This window comes from Bos mutus, chromosome 20 (genome assembly GCF_027580195.1).
Source record: "Bos mutus isolate GX-2022 chromosome 20, NWIPB_WYAK_1.1, whole genome shotgun sequence".
Classification (NCBI taxonomy): domain Eukaryota; kingdom Metazoa; phylum Chordata; class Mammalia; order Artiodactyla; family Bovidae; genus Bos; species Bos mutus.
The window spans coordinates 39,154,320-39,171,530 of NC_091636.1; the positions used below are offsets into that span (position 1 = coordinate 39,154,320).

The window sequence follows — 17,211 nt, forward strand, 5'->3', positions numbered from 1 at the left end:
CGCTCCCTGCACCCCGCGGTTCCCCGGTGTTCTGTCTCTGGGGCACGGAGAGAAAAGCTTCAGAAGTATTGACGGTGCTGGCACCGTCTGTGTTGCCTCTCCTGGTAAAAATTCGCGCTACACGTGAGTAGGGGAGCGGAGTGTAGGGAGTCTGTTGCTTAAGAAATGGTCCACTAGTTTTGCTAATGATTGGCAGTTCAGAGAATATTTTCCAGGGTACAGGGCACCCTTGGCAAACACTACATAGCGCAAAGTTATACACCATGCTTTATCCTACCCACCTTCAGCGGCCTGAAAGACACACAGTGAAAACAGTCATTTAGATCTGCCAGGTGAAGGGGCAGTTGTGGTCAATACCCAAATAAATGGCACTGGCTCAAGTAGCCTTGTGTTTAAGGAGTTGTCATGAAACCCACAATAAGTTAGGGGCCTATGACAAGTCAAATTGGAACTGGTATGTCCTCTCCTTTTCAAAAACGAGCAAGCTCAGTAGAGGGAAAAGGAAAATATTTACCAAGAACTTGACAGGTGGTGTTTACATTTAGTGTTTGTTCTTTCCAGTTCCTTGGTTGAAGTTTAATTGCTGTTGCTCCAGGACTTGCTCCAGTCCTTGCTCCAGGACTGCCAAGATAGCCTTTCTGGAGATAGGTTGGAGGAGCTGTTTAAGTGAGTTTGCTTTAATATCCCATAAGTTTAAACCTGGATGACCTATTAAAGCTTAAATCTCTACCCTCAAGCTCCTGAGCCAAAATTTCAGAAAGATCCCACCTGCTTTATTCTCTGTTTCCTAAAAGAATCCTCAGCATGAAACCACGATGAGAGCACTGATCTGGGCTTTGAAATGGCAGAGTTCTGCTTCGGACTCTGTGCCCTGGGGTAGGTCATAGTCTAGGGAACTCAATTTTCTTGCCTCTACTGTGAGAGTATTTGCACCACTTGCTTTCTAAAACCCCCTTCCAGTTCCAGGATTCTGTGAGGGTAAACCAGAGATTTTTGTGATTCTATGAATAATATTTAACATGTATGAGGATAAAAAGGAAGAACTTGTTTCCTGTTCTCTGACACATCTCCCTTACCCTTGTTACAAGTTGGTCTTCGTTGAAGAGTTTTAATGTTCTGCCCTTGTTGGAAGTGCTTATGAGGTTGTTTCCAAGAGTAATAAATATAACTTCTCTTTCCTGAACACTTGCTTTGCTGGTCCTCGTGAGGGGAAGTGAGGTGCTGGAACAGCCACTGAATTCTCGTTCCTAAAGCCAACACTCTGGTGCCATCTCCATTTAATTAGTTCTAACCAGAAGCATGTTGCCCTCATCTGTAAAATTAAAAATCAGATGAGAAGAACTTGAAAGACTCTTAGAGTTCTAAACCTCTGTGACTTTTTTTCTTTCCTTGCATTTTAACCTTGGCTACAAATGTAAGCTTAGTTATGGAGCTGCAGGAGAGGGAAATATCACCACGTCTTGGAGTCTGCAGGAATCCTTAGGATAGACTGCCAAGTGAGGGTTCTTGGCTTAGTGCAAGAGAGAATTCAAGAGCAAGCCACAGTAAAGGGAAAGCAAATTTATTTAGAGAGATACACATTCCATAGCTAGCATGCAGTCGGCTCAGTGAGAGCGACCTCAGGGCATGGGGCCATAGGGTTTTATGGTCTAAGTAATTTCATAGGGAGGAATCTTGCTATTTCAGGAAGTGTTAGTCGCTCAGTCATGCCTGACTCTTTGTGATCGCATGGACTGTAGCCCACCAGGCTCCTCAGTCCATGGGATTTCCCAGGCAAGAATACTGAAGTATGTTGCCATTCCCTTCTCCAGGGGAGAAGCTGGGTCTCCTGAATTGCAGGCAGATTCTTTACCGTCTGAGCCACCAGTGTAGGGATTTCCCAGGAACTGGGCCACTGCCCACTTTTTGGCCTTTTATGTCCCACGTCAGAACTGGCATGGCATAAGGGGAGTGATTTCTAATATTACAATGAAGGTATAATGAGCTAAAGATCAATGACCCGGCCACTCTTACAGCCCCCTTGGTTTCAGCTGGTTCCAGCTGGTCTTTATTGCACCCCAACAGCCTCACTCCATCATCTAGCATTTGTGTCCTGCCCTTTCCCTTCTGTCTCAATAGTAGGTGTGCTTCAGTTCTGTTTACTGACTCTGAATTGAAATGCTAGTCATCTGGGACAGTGCTTTTATTAATACAATCTGTTCACACAAAGTTCCTCCCTTTATCCTGATTAAGTATTACACTATTGCAGAAATCACATAGAGGAACCAACCATGTGTAGATGGTTCCTTCTACAGTTTTCCAATCACCAATCAAATGTGATTATCTCCAGATTATTCCAAACCCAGGAACTGTGAAACTTGAGGACAAGGAAATCCAAATAAAGTTTCTCACGGACTGTGTAATTTTTTAAAACACATTTTCCGGCCTCTCAAGGCAGGGTTGGATGTCTTTCTTCTGAGCGCCCTTGGTGTCCCATCTGTGGTCTCATAGTCCCACACATGAGGCTGTTCGCGCTCCATTTACTTGAGAGTTTCTCCATGTATCTGTCCATCCCTTTAAGGAAAAATACCTACTGAATGCCTACCATGTGCCTGACACTGCTCTTTTTAAGCCTTAGGCAAGCAACAGCAGGCAAAGCAATGAAGATTTTGCTCTCTTGGAGCTTGTTCTATCAGGTGAAGAAAAACATAGGGCTGCTAATAAACACCGATGTCTCTGCAAGTTAGAAAAAGGCAGATGGCTTAGGGAATAGGCAGCAACTTTGTGTGAATTATGGAGAAGGAAATGGCAACCCACTCCAGTATTCTTGCCTGGAGAATCCCATGGACAGAGGAGCCTGGCTGGCTACAGTCCATGGTGTCGCAGAGTCGGACACGACTGAAGTGACTGAGCATGCATTGTGTGAATTAGGAGAAAACCTTCTTCTAGTTGGTCTCAGGCCCCTGCTAAGGGGTCCAGCTTTGGGAAAGGGATGAACCACCTTACTTGAAAGTAACAAATTATACAAAGAAAAACAAAGCCCTGCAAGGGATCTAGAAAGTGATGTGGGCAGCTGGGGAGGGCTGTGCTGGTTTATACAGGGTCGTTAAGGAGGACTTCTCTGACAAGGTGGCATTGAGGAGGCACCACAGGAAATAAAGGAACAAATCAGGCAAATGTCAAGAAGAGCATTATAGGATGTTAATAGCAAGCACAAAGGCCTGGGGACAGAGCAAATTTAATCGATTCAAGGAACAACAAGAGGTTCAACTAAGAATGAGAGAAAGAGGACACTGAGCCCATACACCCTAGGGCCCATGCTCTGCAACGAGTGAAGCCACCACAAAGAGAAGCCCCCATTTGCCAAAACTAGAGAAAGCCCGCACACAGCAACGAAGACCCAGCACAGCCAAAAATAAATACGTGAAGAAAGAGAGGGAGAGAGACAGAATGAGTCAGCCTAAGAGGAGATCATGATGCAGGGCCTTATAAGCAATTCATCCATCTAAATCTCCACCCACCCAGCCATCCAGCGAACATGGAATGTCTGCTCGGTGGCAGGTCCACCGATGTGAGGTCCTGTGAGCAGGAGCTTTAGACTCACCACTGAACCTTTAGCATCCAGCAGAGTGCCTGGCTTTTTATTCACATTCAATAACAGTAAACTGTCATCCTCAGGAGCTCCCCGTTCTTAGAGGTTCTGGCCTCTGTTATGTCTTGCTGCTATAACAAGTCATCACAAACTTAGCAGCTTAAAACGACAGGAATTTATTATCTCCTCTTTTTGGAGGTCAAAAGTCTGCAATGACCATGGCTGGGCTAGAGGATCTCAGCGAGAATTGTTTTCTTGCCTTTTCCAGCTTCTAGAACCACCCACCTTCCTTGGTTCTCGGCTCTTCTTCCATCTTGTCAGTCAGCAATATAGCATCTTTAAATCTCTGACTCCCTCCTCTGCTTTACAAGAGCCTTTTTATTACAGCAGGCTCACCCAGATAACCCAGGATAATCTCTGTATCAGGCTAATCAGGCCAGCTGATTAACAACTTTAATTCTGAGAACTTAATTTTCCTTTGCCATATAACATAACTATTTAAATTCCCAGGAATTGGGACATGAGCCTCTTTGGGAGGGTGTTATCCTGCCTATGAAGAGTGTGTTTAACCTGATGTAAATGTATAGGTTTAAAAACATCTGATGGTGACACACAGGTAACTCTTACTACCCTTCTCCTTTGTTAAATCCTACATTATTTGACCATGTCTTGCTCCTCTCTTCCCCCTCCACATTCTCCACTAACAATCTGGTATATCCAGTCACCATTCTTGAAATAGTTTCTTCCCATTTTTAGGGCTTGGCTTATAGTGAATGTGCAGAAATGACTCTTCCCTTCTACTCACCTCCATCTCCTCAAAGGAGCCTTTAAATCTACTGGAACCCACCCACATCGACTGCTCCCTCTACCAGCTCCTGTTGGCCCAATTATGGACTGTCATCAATGCGCTTTTGTCCTTTGCTTCACAAATGTGCCACACACTCCGTGAATGCTTGACAGTTCTCTGCCCTGAGAAGGTGAACAGAAACTGCTCCCGTGACTGCCTCTATTGCTTTTTTCAGCTCAGTCTCTGCCTTGCAGTCTGCCTTTTAAACCTTACATCACCCCCTTCTTGGCTGGGTGGTGTTTCAACTGCTGTCAGCACCCAGCATTCCAGTTATGCCACATGGCAAAAGGTCATGTGTCAACGTATTTTGGGAGCATTTTCCCCACACAGCGTATCATGTGTTGATCTTAAGATCAGTGAGTTGAATTATTAAAGGCTTTGGAGTCAGTCTGAAAGTTTACGGAATAAAAATAAGTTGATGACTCTTATGTAATCCATGTGAAGAAAAAGGCCATTCTTTCTCACTGACTGTGATGATCCACAGGCTATTCTACTTTTTCCTTCTCTGCATTCCTGTATCACCTGATGGAAAGCCAGTGTGCAAACGGATAATTTGAAAATTACCCAAACGATGCTCACACATATACATACAGACATTTATTCACAGCATAGTCATCACATCAGTTTTAGGGCTGTAAAATACTGGAAGCAGACTAAATGCCCATCAATGAGGAGCTAGTTTAATAAAATACAGCACAATTATACTATGAACCATTATGCAGCAGTTAAAAAGGATGAGATTTGTGTGCTGACAAACAACAATCTTGGATATTTTAGGTGGAAAAAGTATGGTCCTGAAGAATGAATGAAGTTTCCATATTTAAAGAGGAAAGTAAAACCAAAATGTTCTTTAAGATCCAATACATATAGACACAGACTGTCTTTAAGTCATTCAAGAAACCAAATAGTTGTTGCTTCTGGGGAGGTCAACTAAGGATCAGAAGGAGAGACTTACTTTCAGTTTATCTCATTTATCCTACAATTATACTGTGATATAGAATCATCGAGGGATGACCGTTTCTTTTCTTACCGTGCCGTTGGCATATGACAGTTCTTTCCATTTAAGAAGCCTGGTTTGGATTTATCTAGGTTAAGTCCTCATTTGAGTGTCCCCAAGAAATTATTTTCTGAGTTGAACGGTTGGCCTCTGTCGAGGTAAGCTCTTTTTAGGGAGCATGCACTTGATAATTTAAAATAACAATAGCCTCAGACATTATATTTTTGCATTATTTTCCTTGGTATCTTTTGTTCTTTTTCTTTTCAGAGGGAGGAGGTGAGCAAGGGTTCAGTCGAGTATTACGGTATGCCTTGGCAGCAGGAGCTGAGAGGCAGCAGAACTGTGTTGTGAGCAAAGGGAGATGGCCTTGTTACACTGTGCTATAAAGAATGTGAGCTACTTAAATAATTGCACCCATTTCATTGTCATCTGGTGTTTTAATTATGATTTCAACCTGCAAGAATTCACCCTACAGGAGTTTTTTTCAGGAATGAATTAACTTTTTAATGTGACAGGATAATGTATCCGACTTTTTAAAAATAAACCATGTGTATGTTTTCAGGCTTTCCAGGTGGTACTAGTGGTCAAGAACCCACCTGCCAATGCAGGAGATATGAGAGACACGAGTTCAATCCCTGGGTCAGGAAGATCCCCTGGAGGAGGGCGTGGCAACCCACTTCAGTATTCTTGCCTGGAGAATCCCATGGACCCAGGAGCCTGGCAGGCTACGGTCCATAGGGTCACAAAGAGTCAGATAGGGCTGAAGTGACTTAGCATACATTTTTTACTTTTTCAAAATAGAAGAGAAAAAAAAAAATCTAATGGAGGCTTTTAACTAGTTAAAAAAAAAAAGACTGCAGATCAACTGAGAGGCACTTTTCAATGAAATAACTGTGATGCAAGTGTTCAAAAGCGGCTGATGATTGGGGCAGAGTTCAAGGTGGTCCCAGGAGCTAGAAGACGGGAATGGTATGACATGTTGCGTGAGAGACGGCAGACAACGGCCACCTGCTGAACACGACACAGGGTATAAAACCGTCGCTGATCTTCAGAAGCCTTACAGGGCATGCTAAGGAAGGCGCCCAAATCAACAAGGGAGATGCAAAACGAAACAAAAGTTTATTTTCCGCAATACTTTTCTGTAAATTACAAGGCAAAATGCTAAACTACAGCATGTAACTTCAGTATTTAACCAGAGTACTTGAAATAAATATCCTGAAACAAGATAAAAGGCTACACTTTGTCAGGCGTCCTACAAAATGTCTCAAGTTTTACACTCTGCAGCATTTCTGTGTGGGGGTGGGGAGGGTGGTTTTGTGTTTTCTTAAGTGCTGTGACAGAAAGTCCTTTCACATTTTTCTTTGGAGCATGTTCGAAATTGCTGAACTATAAACAACTTAAGAAAAGTAACACCAAGTTCGAAAGCCGTTTCTGCTTCGCTGTCATTGGCCCTCATTCAGCACAGGGCTGCCAAGTGGCCTCTGAGCGCAGGCAGCTCCGTCAGAGCCGGCCTACACTTAACAGTTCTATACGTTAGAGACTTCTGTCTTCAGTTTACATCCCTCAATAAGATCAAGGCCATAAAGGAAGCTGCAAGCAAGTCAGAAACATTTTTAACCTGAAAGTAAAGGGAACAGAGATGTTTTCTCCCAAGACCTCGGCTAGGCACTGGAACGTTTACCAGGATTTTTTGTTTCAAAGTTGAAAAACCCACTGGTACTCACAGTCCTTTCCGAGGTAATTTACAGGTGCTGGTAGAGTTGGGGCACTCAGAAATATTCAATGGGCTAAAGAGGATTTACTATATTTAAAGACGTGCTACAGTCCTAAGAACAAATGGCAGAAAGTCTAGGGGTGTTGGTGGCAGCTCATTTTGAGTGGAATATATAACCACCTTCTGCTATAGCTGAAAACGTGGAGGAAAAAGTTATATATATAAAGTCTTAAGCATGATTACCTAAAAAATACTTTGTTAATATAGTCTAATGTAAATTTCACTTACTTAGGGATTTAGATATGAAAACATCTTTAAGAGCCAATAAAAATATTGTACAGAAAAAAAAAACACTTTTAAAAAATTGAGGTTAAAAACTATGAGGCATTTCTTTTGGCTGTAAACACACAGTTTACTGTCCCTTGTTGAAACACAAATGTTTGGATTTCCTGAGCTTCGTGGATAACAAACAGCAGGAGCCAAGTTTGCATAGAAAATTTGCAACATGTCAGCGATGTACTTAAGAAAGAACTTTTAAGGACAATTTGCTTTCGTTTTTAAACTTCATATTTAAGTTAATAGTGCTCATCTGACTGTAAGATTGACAAGCAGGGTGGTGAGAAATATAAGGCAGATGGGGAAAAAAGATGGAATTAAAGTTTTTTAAATCCACAGGATATCACAATAAAGGATCTTAAGCACATAGTGCATAACTAGTGTCATACTAATTTGGTTAGAAATTAAGTTGTGTTTGGGGGGGGTAGGAAACCGAAGGTAAAGAAAACCCTGCTGTAGGAACAGAAGCACGGCTGCATGGGGCGTCGTGTCATGCAGCCATGGAGCCCCTTAGCTAGGCAGGTACCAGGGAAGATACTCCGCTGCCAGTGCAGGGACCAGACTCCTGAGCGTGACTGATCCCAGCTCTGGTCAGAAGTGGAGGGTGACAGCATCTTTCCCCTCTGCTGCTCTGAAGTCTCTCAGCGGTTCTAAGGAGGACAGGCTTCTCCAGGGACCTGTCCTCAGAAGTCTCTGGAAAGGGAAGAAGTTCTATGATAAGGGTCACAGTGATACCACGAATGAGAACAATGGCAGTGGCTGCCGACAACTCTGGATGTAACACAAAGGTGGACAACAAGGGGCCAGTGTCCTGCCAAGGAATCCACTTTACTTCTTCTGGGACTGGTTCTTACACATGGTAAGGATCTGCTTCAGTACTTTTTGGACATCTTCATCCATCTGGCCCTAGGAAATTCCAACACAAGACACTCATTAGAATAACCTATGATATCATGCCTTGGACACAACGCACGTGGGACGTTGTGGGGGTGGTGAGGAAGGAGATGAATAAAAGGCAGAGGCTGCTGTCCCACAGGAGTGTCAAAATGCAGAAAACAATAAGGGCAGAGGGGGGCTGAATGCTTGTTAGAAAAGTGAATGTCAAAAAGGTTTAAAATAAAACAAAATGACACTCACTAGAACCTAAATCCTGGCACTGCCTCACCTAGGGAGTGAGATGACTGGCAGGCAGAAATTGGGCCCCCTCGACCTTCCCAGGAAATGTGAGCCCTACCCATTCCCACATTTCCAGGAGGAACTGAGGCAAAGCAAGGGCCCTGATCTTTTTCCTCCAGAGGAAAAGGAGGACAAGGAGGCTGGGTCTCCCAGCAGAGCCCTCAACAAAGGATTTCTAGAGCCTTAACAGCAAATGAGAGCCCAGCCAGTCTCAGAACACTGATCATCCCAGGAGTGCGACGGCACCAATGGCTCAGTGAATATGCTCAGGCCCAGAAAGTAACCCCCAGACTCCTTCTCCTGATTGGATGGGGGGTGGAGTGGGGCGTGCAATGGCCACCTCCTCATTCAGCAGTCAACAAAGGAGGCAGCTCCCCATTAACAGGGGAAGGGGCTCCCAACACAAAATGCAAAGCAAAGCAGAAGGTATTTGAAACAGCTTTCCATTGAAAATCCATCTCCTCAAATTCGCATCCGTTCTGCTAGTTTCAGGACGAGGATCTGGACAAGCCCTGCTGCGGTGTCTCTTTAGGATCCCCAGACATCATACCTGCACGGCGTACAGAAGATGCATCCTGTAAACAGATATCACTTCCTGGTGTTGTTTCTTGCATTCCTAGAAAGAGACAATTTGACACTGTTCAAGAGCTTGTTGTGTGTGAGTCACTCAGTCGTGTCTGACTCTTGAGATCCCATGGACTGGAGTCCGCCAGGCTCCTTTATCCATGGAATTCTCCAGGCAAGAATACTGGAGTAGGTTGTCATTCCCTTCACCAGGGGATCTTTCCGACCCAGGGATTGAACCCAAGTCTCCAGCATTGCAGGCACATTCTTTACCATCTGAACCACCATCAGGGGCTTAGGAGACCTTCAAAAAAATCCTAGGAGAAGACTGTGGCCAAATGCTACCCTAGTGATTCCTTCCAGCAACTAGCACAGGAAGTTTTTGAAATTGCTGTGGACTTGATGGGGTGTGTGGTTTGGAACACTTGTCAATATTCTTAGGGGAAAAAAATCTTACATATCTTGAACTCCGGAAGAAAATTCCTGTAAAAAGTAGTTGATAATCCCATGTTTGTTTAAACAAATATATGTACACATACTTAGGCAAATGTATTCACACAAAGTAAACAACAGTGCAAGGAACTACATCAAATGCAGTTACTGTCTCTGAGTGGTTAAATTATAGACAATGTGTTTCTAGAGTAGCTTCTTCAGAGTTGTTGTTTTTAATCTTTCAACTTTTCTCAATGAGCAAATATTTATTAATTTAATTTTTAAAATGTAATCTTATAAAAAGAGTTGTTGATCACCTACTGTATGGTCAGTGGTATATAACCCCTGGGGAATTCAGTGATTTAGTTGTCAGTGTACTGAGGAGGTGAACAGGGTGATGACCCCAATCTCACATGGCCCCTCAGTACAACTGTTAATGCTCTTATTTCTTCTTGCTGAGATATTATTCCAGTTCCTCTCAGTGACTATTTCAAGGATCTCACCTCGGCTCTTAACTCTTCTAAGAAGAGGCCTTTCTTCTTATTTCCTGATGGAAATCAAAACTATCACGTATGGATCACTTAAAAAATCAACTGAAGTCCATCAGTATCTATTCTTACCTCCTTCCCATCAATGTCAGATATAAGGTATCCTTCCCATTCAAGGACAACCTTGGAAACCTCGATCTTTGAAGTTCATGCCACTAGGAAGTGTACTTGGTAGCTCTCTCTGTGCTGATTCCTCCCACCTCTTGGTTCCCTCCACTCCATCATTTATAGCTTTGTCTTCTGATCACTGTCTTCCTTTCCTGTCCTGCTTCTCTGTCATCACTTGGCTGACTGCAGTATCTACGTGGATGAACCACCCACCACCCTGGCCTCTCAGTCCCTCAATCTCAGCTTCATGACCTGTCTCTCTTCCTTCCAGCCACTCACTCTTATGGTTACCTCCCTGCCTCAGTCATTATCGCCAAGATCTCAGTTGAAAGCATCCCACTCCCCCCCCACCATCTCCTGTCTTTCTAGTAAATCTGCATTAGACTTCTCCTGCCTCCCACTGTTTCTCTTCAGCTCCTGCAGATACCTAGCTCCTTAGTCACTTCTCCAGCCTCCAGCCATCCACACTCCACACCTCCACTCCATTGGAACTGTGCTTGCTACAGCCACCATGGGCCATCTAAATGCCATATCCCTGCTGCCTCCTACTCATCTAAGATTCAGTACAAGCATCACTTCCTGCAGGAAGCCTTCCAAGACTTACCCAGATTGGCTATGCACATTGCCTTTCTACACCTTTCTACACCCATGTTGAGAGATGTTGGTCATCTCTCAACGAACGCTTACCACACTGAGTACACAGTAAGCCATTATATTCCATGAAAGCAGGACTGTGTCTTATTCATTTTTATTGAATCATGGACACCTGGTACATTACTGATACATAGAAGCTCATTAAATGCACATTGGATAATTGTAAGAATGACTATATAAACCATTATTACTTTATCTATGAGTCTGTGATAACCACTTGATCAGAAAAATGACTGCAAAAGTCAAGAGCATCTTCTCCTTCCCTGACTACTACTCCACTGCTAGAGCTGGTAACATAAAAAAAGCTGGTTTTGAACTTTGTGGCCAGATGGAGTAAGGACTGTAGAAATCTGAATTCACTATTATTGATCTGTACTGAAGAAATCACAAAATCCAAGTTCATGTAAGTGGAAGCCAGCAACAGTCCAGGGTAACCTAATCTTCATGTAGAAAACATCACATACCCTTATCAACTAAAGGGTTTCCCAGATGGTTCAGTGGTAAAGAATGCGCCTGCCAATGCAGAAGATGTTGGAGACTTGGGTTCAATCCCTTGGTTGGGGAGGTGGAGGAGGAAATGGATCCCACTCCAGTATTCTTGCCTGGAAAATCCCATGGACAGAGGAGTCTGGTGGGCTACAGTCCACAGGGTCACAAAGATTCGAATACAACTGAGTGAGCACACAACAGTTAAAACTTTACATATTCTATAGCTTTGTCTTCTGATCATTGTCTTCCTTTCTGGTCCTGCTTCTGTCATCGCTTGGTTGACTTCAGTATCCACGTGAAGGAACCACCCACCACCCTGGCCTCTCAGTCTCTCAACCTGAGAGGCCCTTCAAAAATGCCCATATCCTAATCCCTGGAATCTGTAAATGTTACCTATCAGTCAAAAGGGATCTTTTAGATTAAGGATCCTGAGATGGAAAGAAAGATTATACTGATTATCTGGGTGGACCTTAAATGTGATTACTAGGGTCCTATGCTGCTGCTAAGTCACTTCAGTCGTGTCCGACCCTGTGCGACCCATAGACAGCAGCCCACCAGGCTCCCCTGTCCCTGGGATTCTCCAGGCAAGAACACTGGAGTGGGTTGCCATTTCCTTCTCCAGTGCATGAAAGTGAAAAGTAAAAGTGAAGGTGCTCAGTCGTGTCCGACTCTTAGCAACCCCATGCACTGCAGCCTACCAGGCCCCTCCGTCCATGGGATTTTCCAGGCAAGAGTACTGGAGTGGGGTGCCATTGCCTTCTCCACTAGGGTCCTATGCTGCTAAGTTGCTTCAGTCGTGTCTGACTCTGTGTGACCCCATAGATGGCAGCCCACCAGGCTCCCCTGTCCCTGGGATCCTCCAGGCAAGAACACTGGAGTGGGTTGCCATTTCCCTCTCCAGTGCATAAAAGTGAAAAGTGAAAGTGAAGTCGCTCAGTCGTGTCCAACTCTTAGCGACCCCATGGACTGCGGAAAAGGTCAAAGGTGGAAGGAGGAAATGGAAGGACAGAACCAGAGGCTGGAGTGATGTGCTCTGGGGATGAGAGAGGGGCCACGAGCCAAGGAAAGTAGGCAGCCTCCAGAAGTTAGAAAAGACAACCAGATTCTCCCCTTAGAGCCTTGAGAAGGAACCAGCCTGCTGAGACCTTGACTTTACTATTGTGAAACTGATTTCTTTGAACTTCTGATCTCCAGGACTGTCAGTAATAAATCTGTGTTGTTTTAAACCAAGTTTCTGTTGCTCTGTTCCAACAGCCACCAGAAACGAGTACAGACGTGAAAGAGCTTTCCTGGGTGAAATCAGGAGAGGGGCCAAGAAGCAGCTTCAGACATGTGGATATACAACCACCAGACAACATGGCCCCCTAATAAGAAACATCTCGAGCCGCTGCCAGAGACAGTAACTACTGAAGCAGAAAAACGGAGAAAGGGGAGCAAGTAAGTGGAAGAGGGAACAAGACAAGAAGGCTCCTGCCACTATCTCGCAGACTCCTCCCTTCCCAGTGACACATGGAACCCATTCTCATTGCTGATAATGACTGGGAAACCCACCAGCTCCCTCTCTGGCCCTCACCTAAAGGTCTTTAGTTAACTGCTCACTGAAGCATGACACTCTTTAGGCTGGGCAGCTTTCTGCTCGTTCCCACCTGTCCCCCACCCCTACCCCCCAGCCAGCCATGGAAACAGGCCCACTCACCGCCAGCTGGTTCTGCAGCTGTTTGACCTGCTGCTGCAGCGCCTCCAGCTGCTGGCTCTGCCTCTTGGAGGAGCTGGCAGAGTAGGAGAGCTGTGAGAGGCTGTTCAGGGCCTCCTTCAACTTGGTGACCTCCTTGGACATCTCACTTATCTAGCGAGAAAGGAAAGCTCTTATCAGGAGAGCAGGTACCCACAGAGGCAAAACACCAGCTGTTTCTCCACTGGAACACAGCCTCGACTGGCCTCTGGGCCTGGAGCAATCCCTTTTCTTAATTTTTCAAAGAAAAGCCATACAATGAAACAAAAACAGGTAAGAATCAGGGAAACCAACAAGCCTATGCAGACAAGAGCCCAGGAATGAGACTATGCTTGGGGCCATGAAGGTAACAATAGCTGTTATGTGGATTCCCTTCATCCTTAAGATGGGGGACTGTTAAAAAAAAAAAAACTGAATTTCAGGTATTCTATATTTGGAACCAGCTAGGCTTTGTTCCCTACTGCTGCCATAGGCAATCAGAAATAAGTTCTGGGAACCCTGGTATCTCTGATATCCTACCTTGTAGTGAAGACAATCCTCACCCCCACGGCTTTGGAAGCTCTTTTGGAAACATTCATTATAATAAAGGAATAAAAGATAAATAATTCTCTAGTGAATGTCATTCAGAACATCTAACCCAGGAGACTGGGCATCTGGGGATGCAGAGCAGATCCCAGCACAGAAGCATGCTTCACTTCTCCCTTTACTCTCCGCCTTCCTCCATGCTCAGCCCATCTCGAGTTGCCTGACCCCCCACATTCCTCCCTTTCTCTCCTGTTGCACACCTTTGAAAATGAGGACCAGGGAGGGCTTTTACACTGACTCCAGGGAAAGCTCATGGGGTTTAGGGAAGCAGTATCAAGTCTGGCAGTAATTGATTTTCCATATGACAGAGGAAATCTGTCTGGATTCCAACAGAGTAGAAGTTTAAGATGGACCACAAATACTTCTCAGCTGGTGGGTTCACTTCTGGCCCCCGACACTTGGCAGAGCTTCTGTAAAATAATTTTTAAGGGGAAAATATGTACCACACATTTGAAAATACTCTGGTGTGAGGGAAGTAGTAGATGAGGGCTTTCTCACTCTCTCTTTTTAAATAAATGTCCACCCTACTATTTTTAATGTGGCACTGGGGACAAATGGAGTCCTGTGTGGAGCCTTAGCGCTTTCACAATAGCTTAGTGCTAACAAATGCTAAAAATGCTAACTTCAGTAAATGAAGGTTCAAAGTGCTAGCGTTTGCTAGCTAGAAATTCAATAGCAACAGTCTCACCAACCTTCTTGTCTTTATCCTCTTCCAGTTTTGAGGAGCTCTCAGAATGTCTCTTCATTTCTGCGAGTTCTTCCTGAGCATGCTGGCATTTTTGCAGAAGTTCATTTACTTCCTGCTCTTTGGATTTCAAGAGAGTCTGAATGTTTTCCTTTTCCCTTTTCATCTGCAAGACCTCACTTCTAATCTGGGCAACCTCTGAATGGGCCTTCTCTTTCTCTTTCACGGAATCCCTTAATTTTGAGGCCAACACACTCACTTCGCTTTCCAAAGACGACTGGAGCTTCTCGTAGGCAGACCGGGGCACCATCGCGTCGGTCATGGCCGCCTTCTCCTCTAGGAGCTGTTTCTCCAGCTTTGCCACCTCCCCTTCCTTGCTCGCCAGGTGCTCTTTCAGACTGCTTATTTTTCCCTCCATCTCTTTGGCAGTGGTCCGCAGAGTGGTTATCACCTGCAAATGCTCCGTGATGGAGACAGAGTTCTCTTTCTGTGCATCTACCAACTGTTTGAGCTGGGTCAGCTCATTTAGCACTTTTGAATACTGAGACTTCATTTCGGACAGTGCCTCTTCAGCCTTGGCTCTGGATACATTGGTCACTTGCATCAGCTTCTCATGCTCCGCTTTATGGATATATTCAGCTGTGACATCTTCTAGAGACTTCCTCTTCCGGTAATCCTCCAGCTCTGCCTGGGCCTCTTTGTACAGCTGGGACAGCTCACTCACCTGCTTGTTGAGTTCATCGATCATCCTGTTCATGGCCTCTTTCATGTCCTCAGCTTCATCACCCGCCTCCTGGGTCATCTGATTTTTCAATGTATCTTTCAGTTTTGTGATTTCTTCTTGTGCCTCTTGGTATTTCTCAAACAAAAATGCTTTCTCCTTATTCATATTTTCAATCACCGTGCAATAGGAACTTTTCATTTCCTCGTACTCCTCCCTTGGTGGCTGAATAACTGCCTCTTTCTCCCTTTCTGCCAGCTTCTCTTCTAACTCTCTCACTTTCTCTTTATTTCGTTCACTTTCTTCCAGGGCGCCCTGGAGGTCCCGCTTGAGCACGTCCATTTCTTCCTCGGTGATCCTCAGCTCATGCAGGTGCGAGTAAGTGTCCACGCTTTCTGGTGAGACCAGGCCCAGCTTCATCTGCTTCTGCACACTCAGGACTTCTTTCATAGCTTCCTCGTATTTGCTCTGAGTCTCTTTAAGTTTCTGGCTGAGGTCGGAGCCGTTCTCCGAGATCTCGGCGTTGTTTAAGCACACTGATTCTGTCCTCCTGGTCTGGAGCTCGGCCTGCAGCTGTTTCCTCTCCGCTTCAGAGCTCTCCAGTCTCTTCTGCAAGTCGTGTAAAACCTCTTGGAGTTGCTGGATTCTGACATCACTGTCGAGAGTGGATTTACTTGAGGAATGTGTTATGACAGATGGAGATGGTTTGGAGTCTAGAGGAGGGTTTTCACTAGGTTTGCCCAGGGATGGGGCCAAGTCAGTTTGAGTAGAATGGTAAGAGTCAAAGCTCAGGTCTGCTTCCCCTTCCCTGGGTGTTTTGGCCTGGAAAGAAGGCAAGAATGAAATGACACCAAAGGTGTGGTTAGATGAGCAAGCAACTGCAATTGGGGAGCAAATCCAAACCTTGAGTATGGGGGAGCAGCAGTATCCTTCTGCATGCATCCTCTTGCCCCATGAAAAAATTTGGTCTGGGACACAAGAGTCGGGCTTAACAACACTAAGCTTATTCTGTGCTCTCAAAGGACAGATTATGTTTGCCACTTTAAAAACGCAAGACCTGTTTTGGCTGCAGAGCTTCTGACTCAAATTTTTCTTTGTTTCTCATATTATTGTAGTTGCCCTACTTCTTACCACATTCTTAAATCTGCGAAATGATCAACTTTACTAAATGAATGACTAGTCATATATATGGTGTGCATATAGCTATCTATTGTCATATATATCATACTAAGTATATAATTATATAATTTACCAGTTTATACAAATAATAAGTTAAGACTAAGTCTCAAGAAACAAATTTGAAGGTATAAAATGCTAAAGGGTAATTATATTTTAAAAAGAAGAAACCAATGTTGGTGTCTAAAACAAAATACCCAACTAACCCTGAGAAATCAAATAGCTTGACCCGACTGAACAGACTATGGTAGTGATCTATTTACCTACCTGTAATTTATCTTGTAATTCCTTATTGTGTAAGGTAAGAGAAGCAACTTTTGCTTGCAATAGGACAAGAAGATCTTGCTGGTCAGCTTCAGAACTCACATCCAATAAGCTATCAGCACCTTAGGAAAGAGAAAGGCAATTTAAAATAATATTTTAAAAATTTAACTGTTATGTCTCTGACCTTTAACAAACTCACTTTCTACCCAATCCAGTTCTTCTTTCTCGTCCAGACTAGGGATGAAAGCCCCCTCCAGCTGGATAGATGAACAGAAATTCTCAAGTACTGGGGTCTCCTCACTCCCTAGCACAATACTAGATGCCTAGATACAAATAAACTCATTTGAAAACTGATGGATTGGGTCATACAGTTTCTGTTCACTTGATTAAGTGCCACACCTCGGTTGTTTTTTATTCCTCCCATGCTCTGTACATCCCACTCCATGAATCCTTTTAGAAAGATCTCTGGAATCTGGTTCACTTCTTATCCCCATGCCCTGTACCCTAGTTCAAACTTCATCACCATACCTGGTAACTGTACAAATGGCTTCCTAACAAATCTTTCTCTCTCTCCTCTAGTGAAAATGTAGCCTGTACCAACAACACTGTCAG

General features: G+C 44.3%; 1 protein-coding gene across 4 annotated transcripts in view; it reads right to left on the reverse strand.

Moving 5' to 3' along the window:
* Window positions 1–6,515: 6,515 nt before the first annotated feature.
* The window catches only part of RAI14 (retinoic acid induced 14), a 161,848-nt gene continuing 151,152 nt past the window's right edge, over window positions 6,516–17,211 (reverse strand). For all 4 annotated transcript variants that reach the window (XM_070357661.1, XM_070357662.1, XM_070357664.1 and 1 more), the window contains 5 exons: window positions 16,603–16,721; window positions 14,446–15,981; window positions 13,133–13,282; window positions 9,192–9,257; window positions 6,516–8,371 (listed from right to left, as the gene is read on the reverse strand). In XM_070357661.1, coding sequence (XP_070213762.1) covers window positions 8,294–8,371; window positions 9,192–9,257; window positions 13,133–13,282; window positions 14,446–15,981; window positions 16,603–16,721 — 1,949 coding nt within the window. In that variant the 3' untranslated portion in view covers window positions 6,516–8,293. The remainder of the gene's footprint in view (window positions 8,372–9,191; window positions 9,258–13,132; window positions 13,283–14,445; window positions 15,982–16,602; window positions 16,722–17,211) is intronic.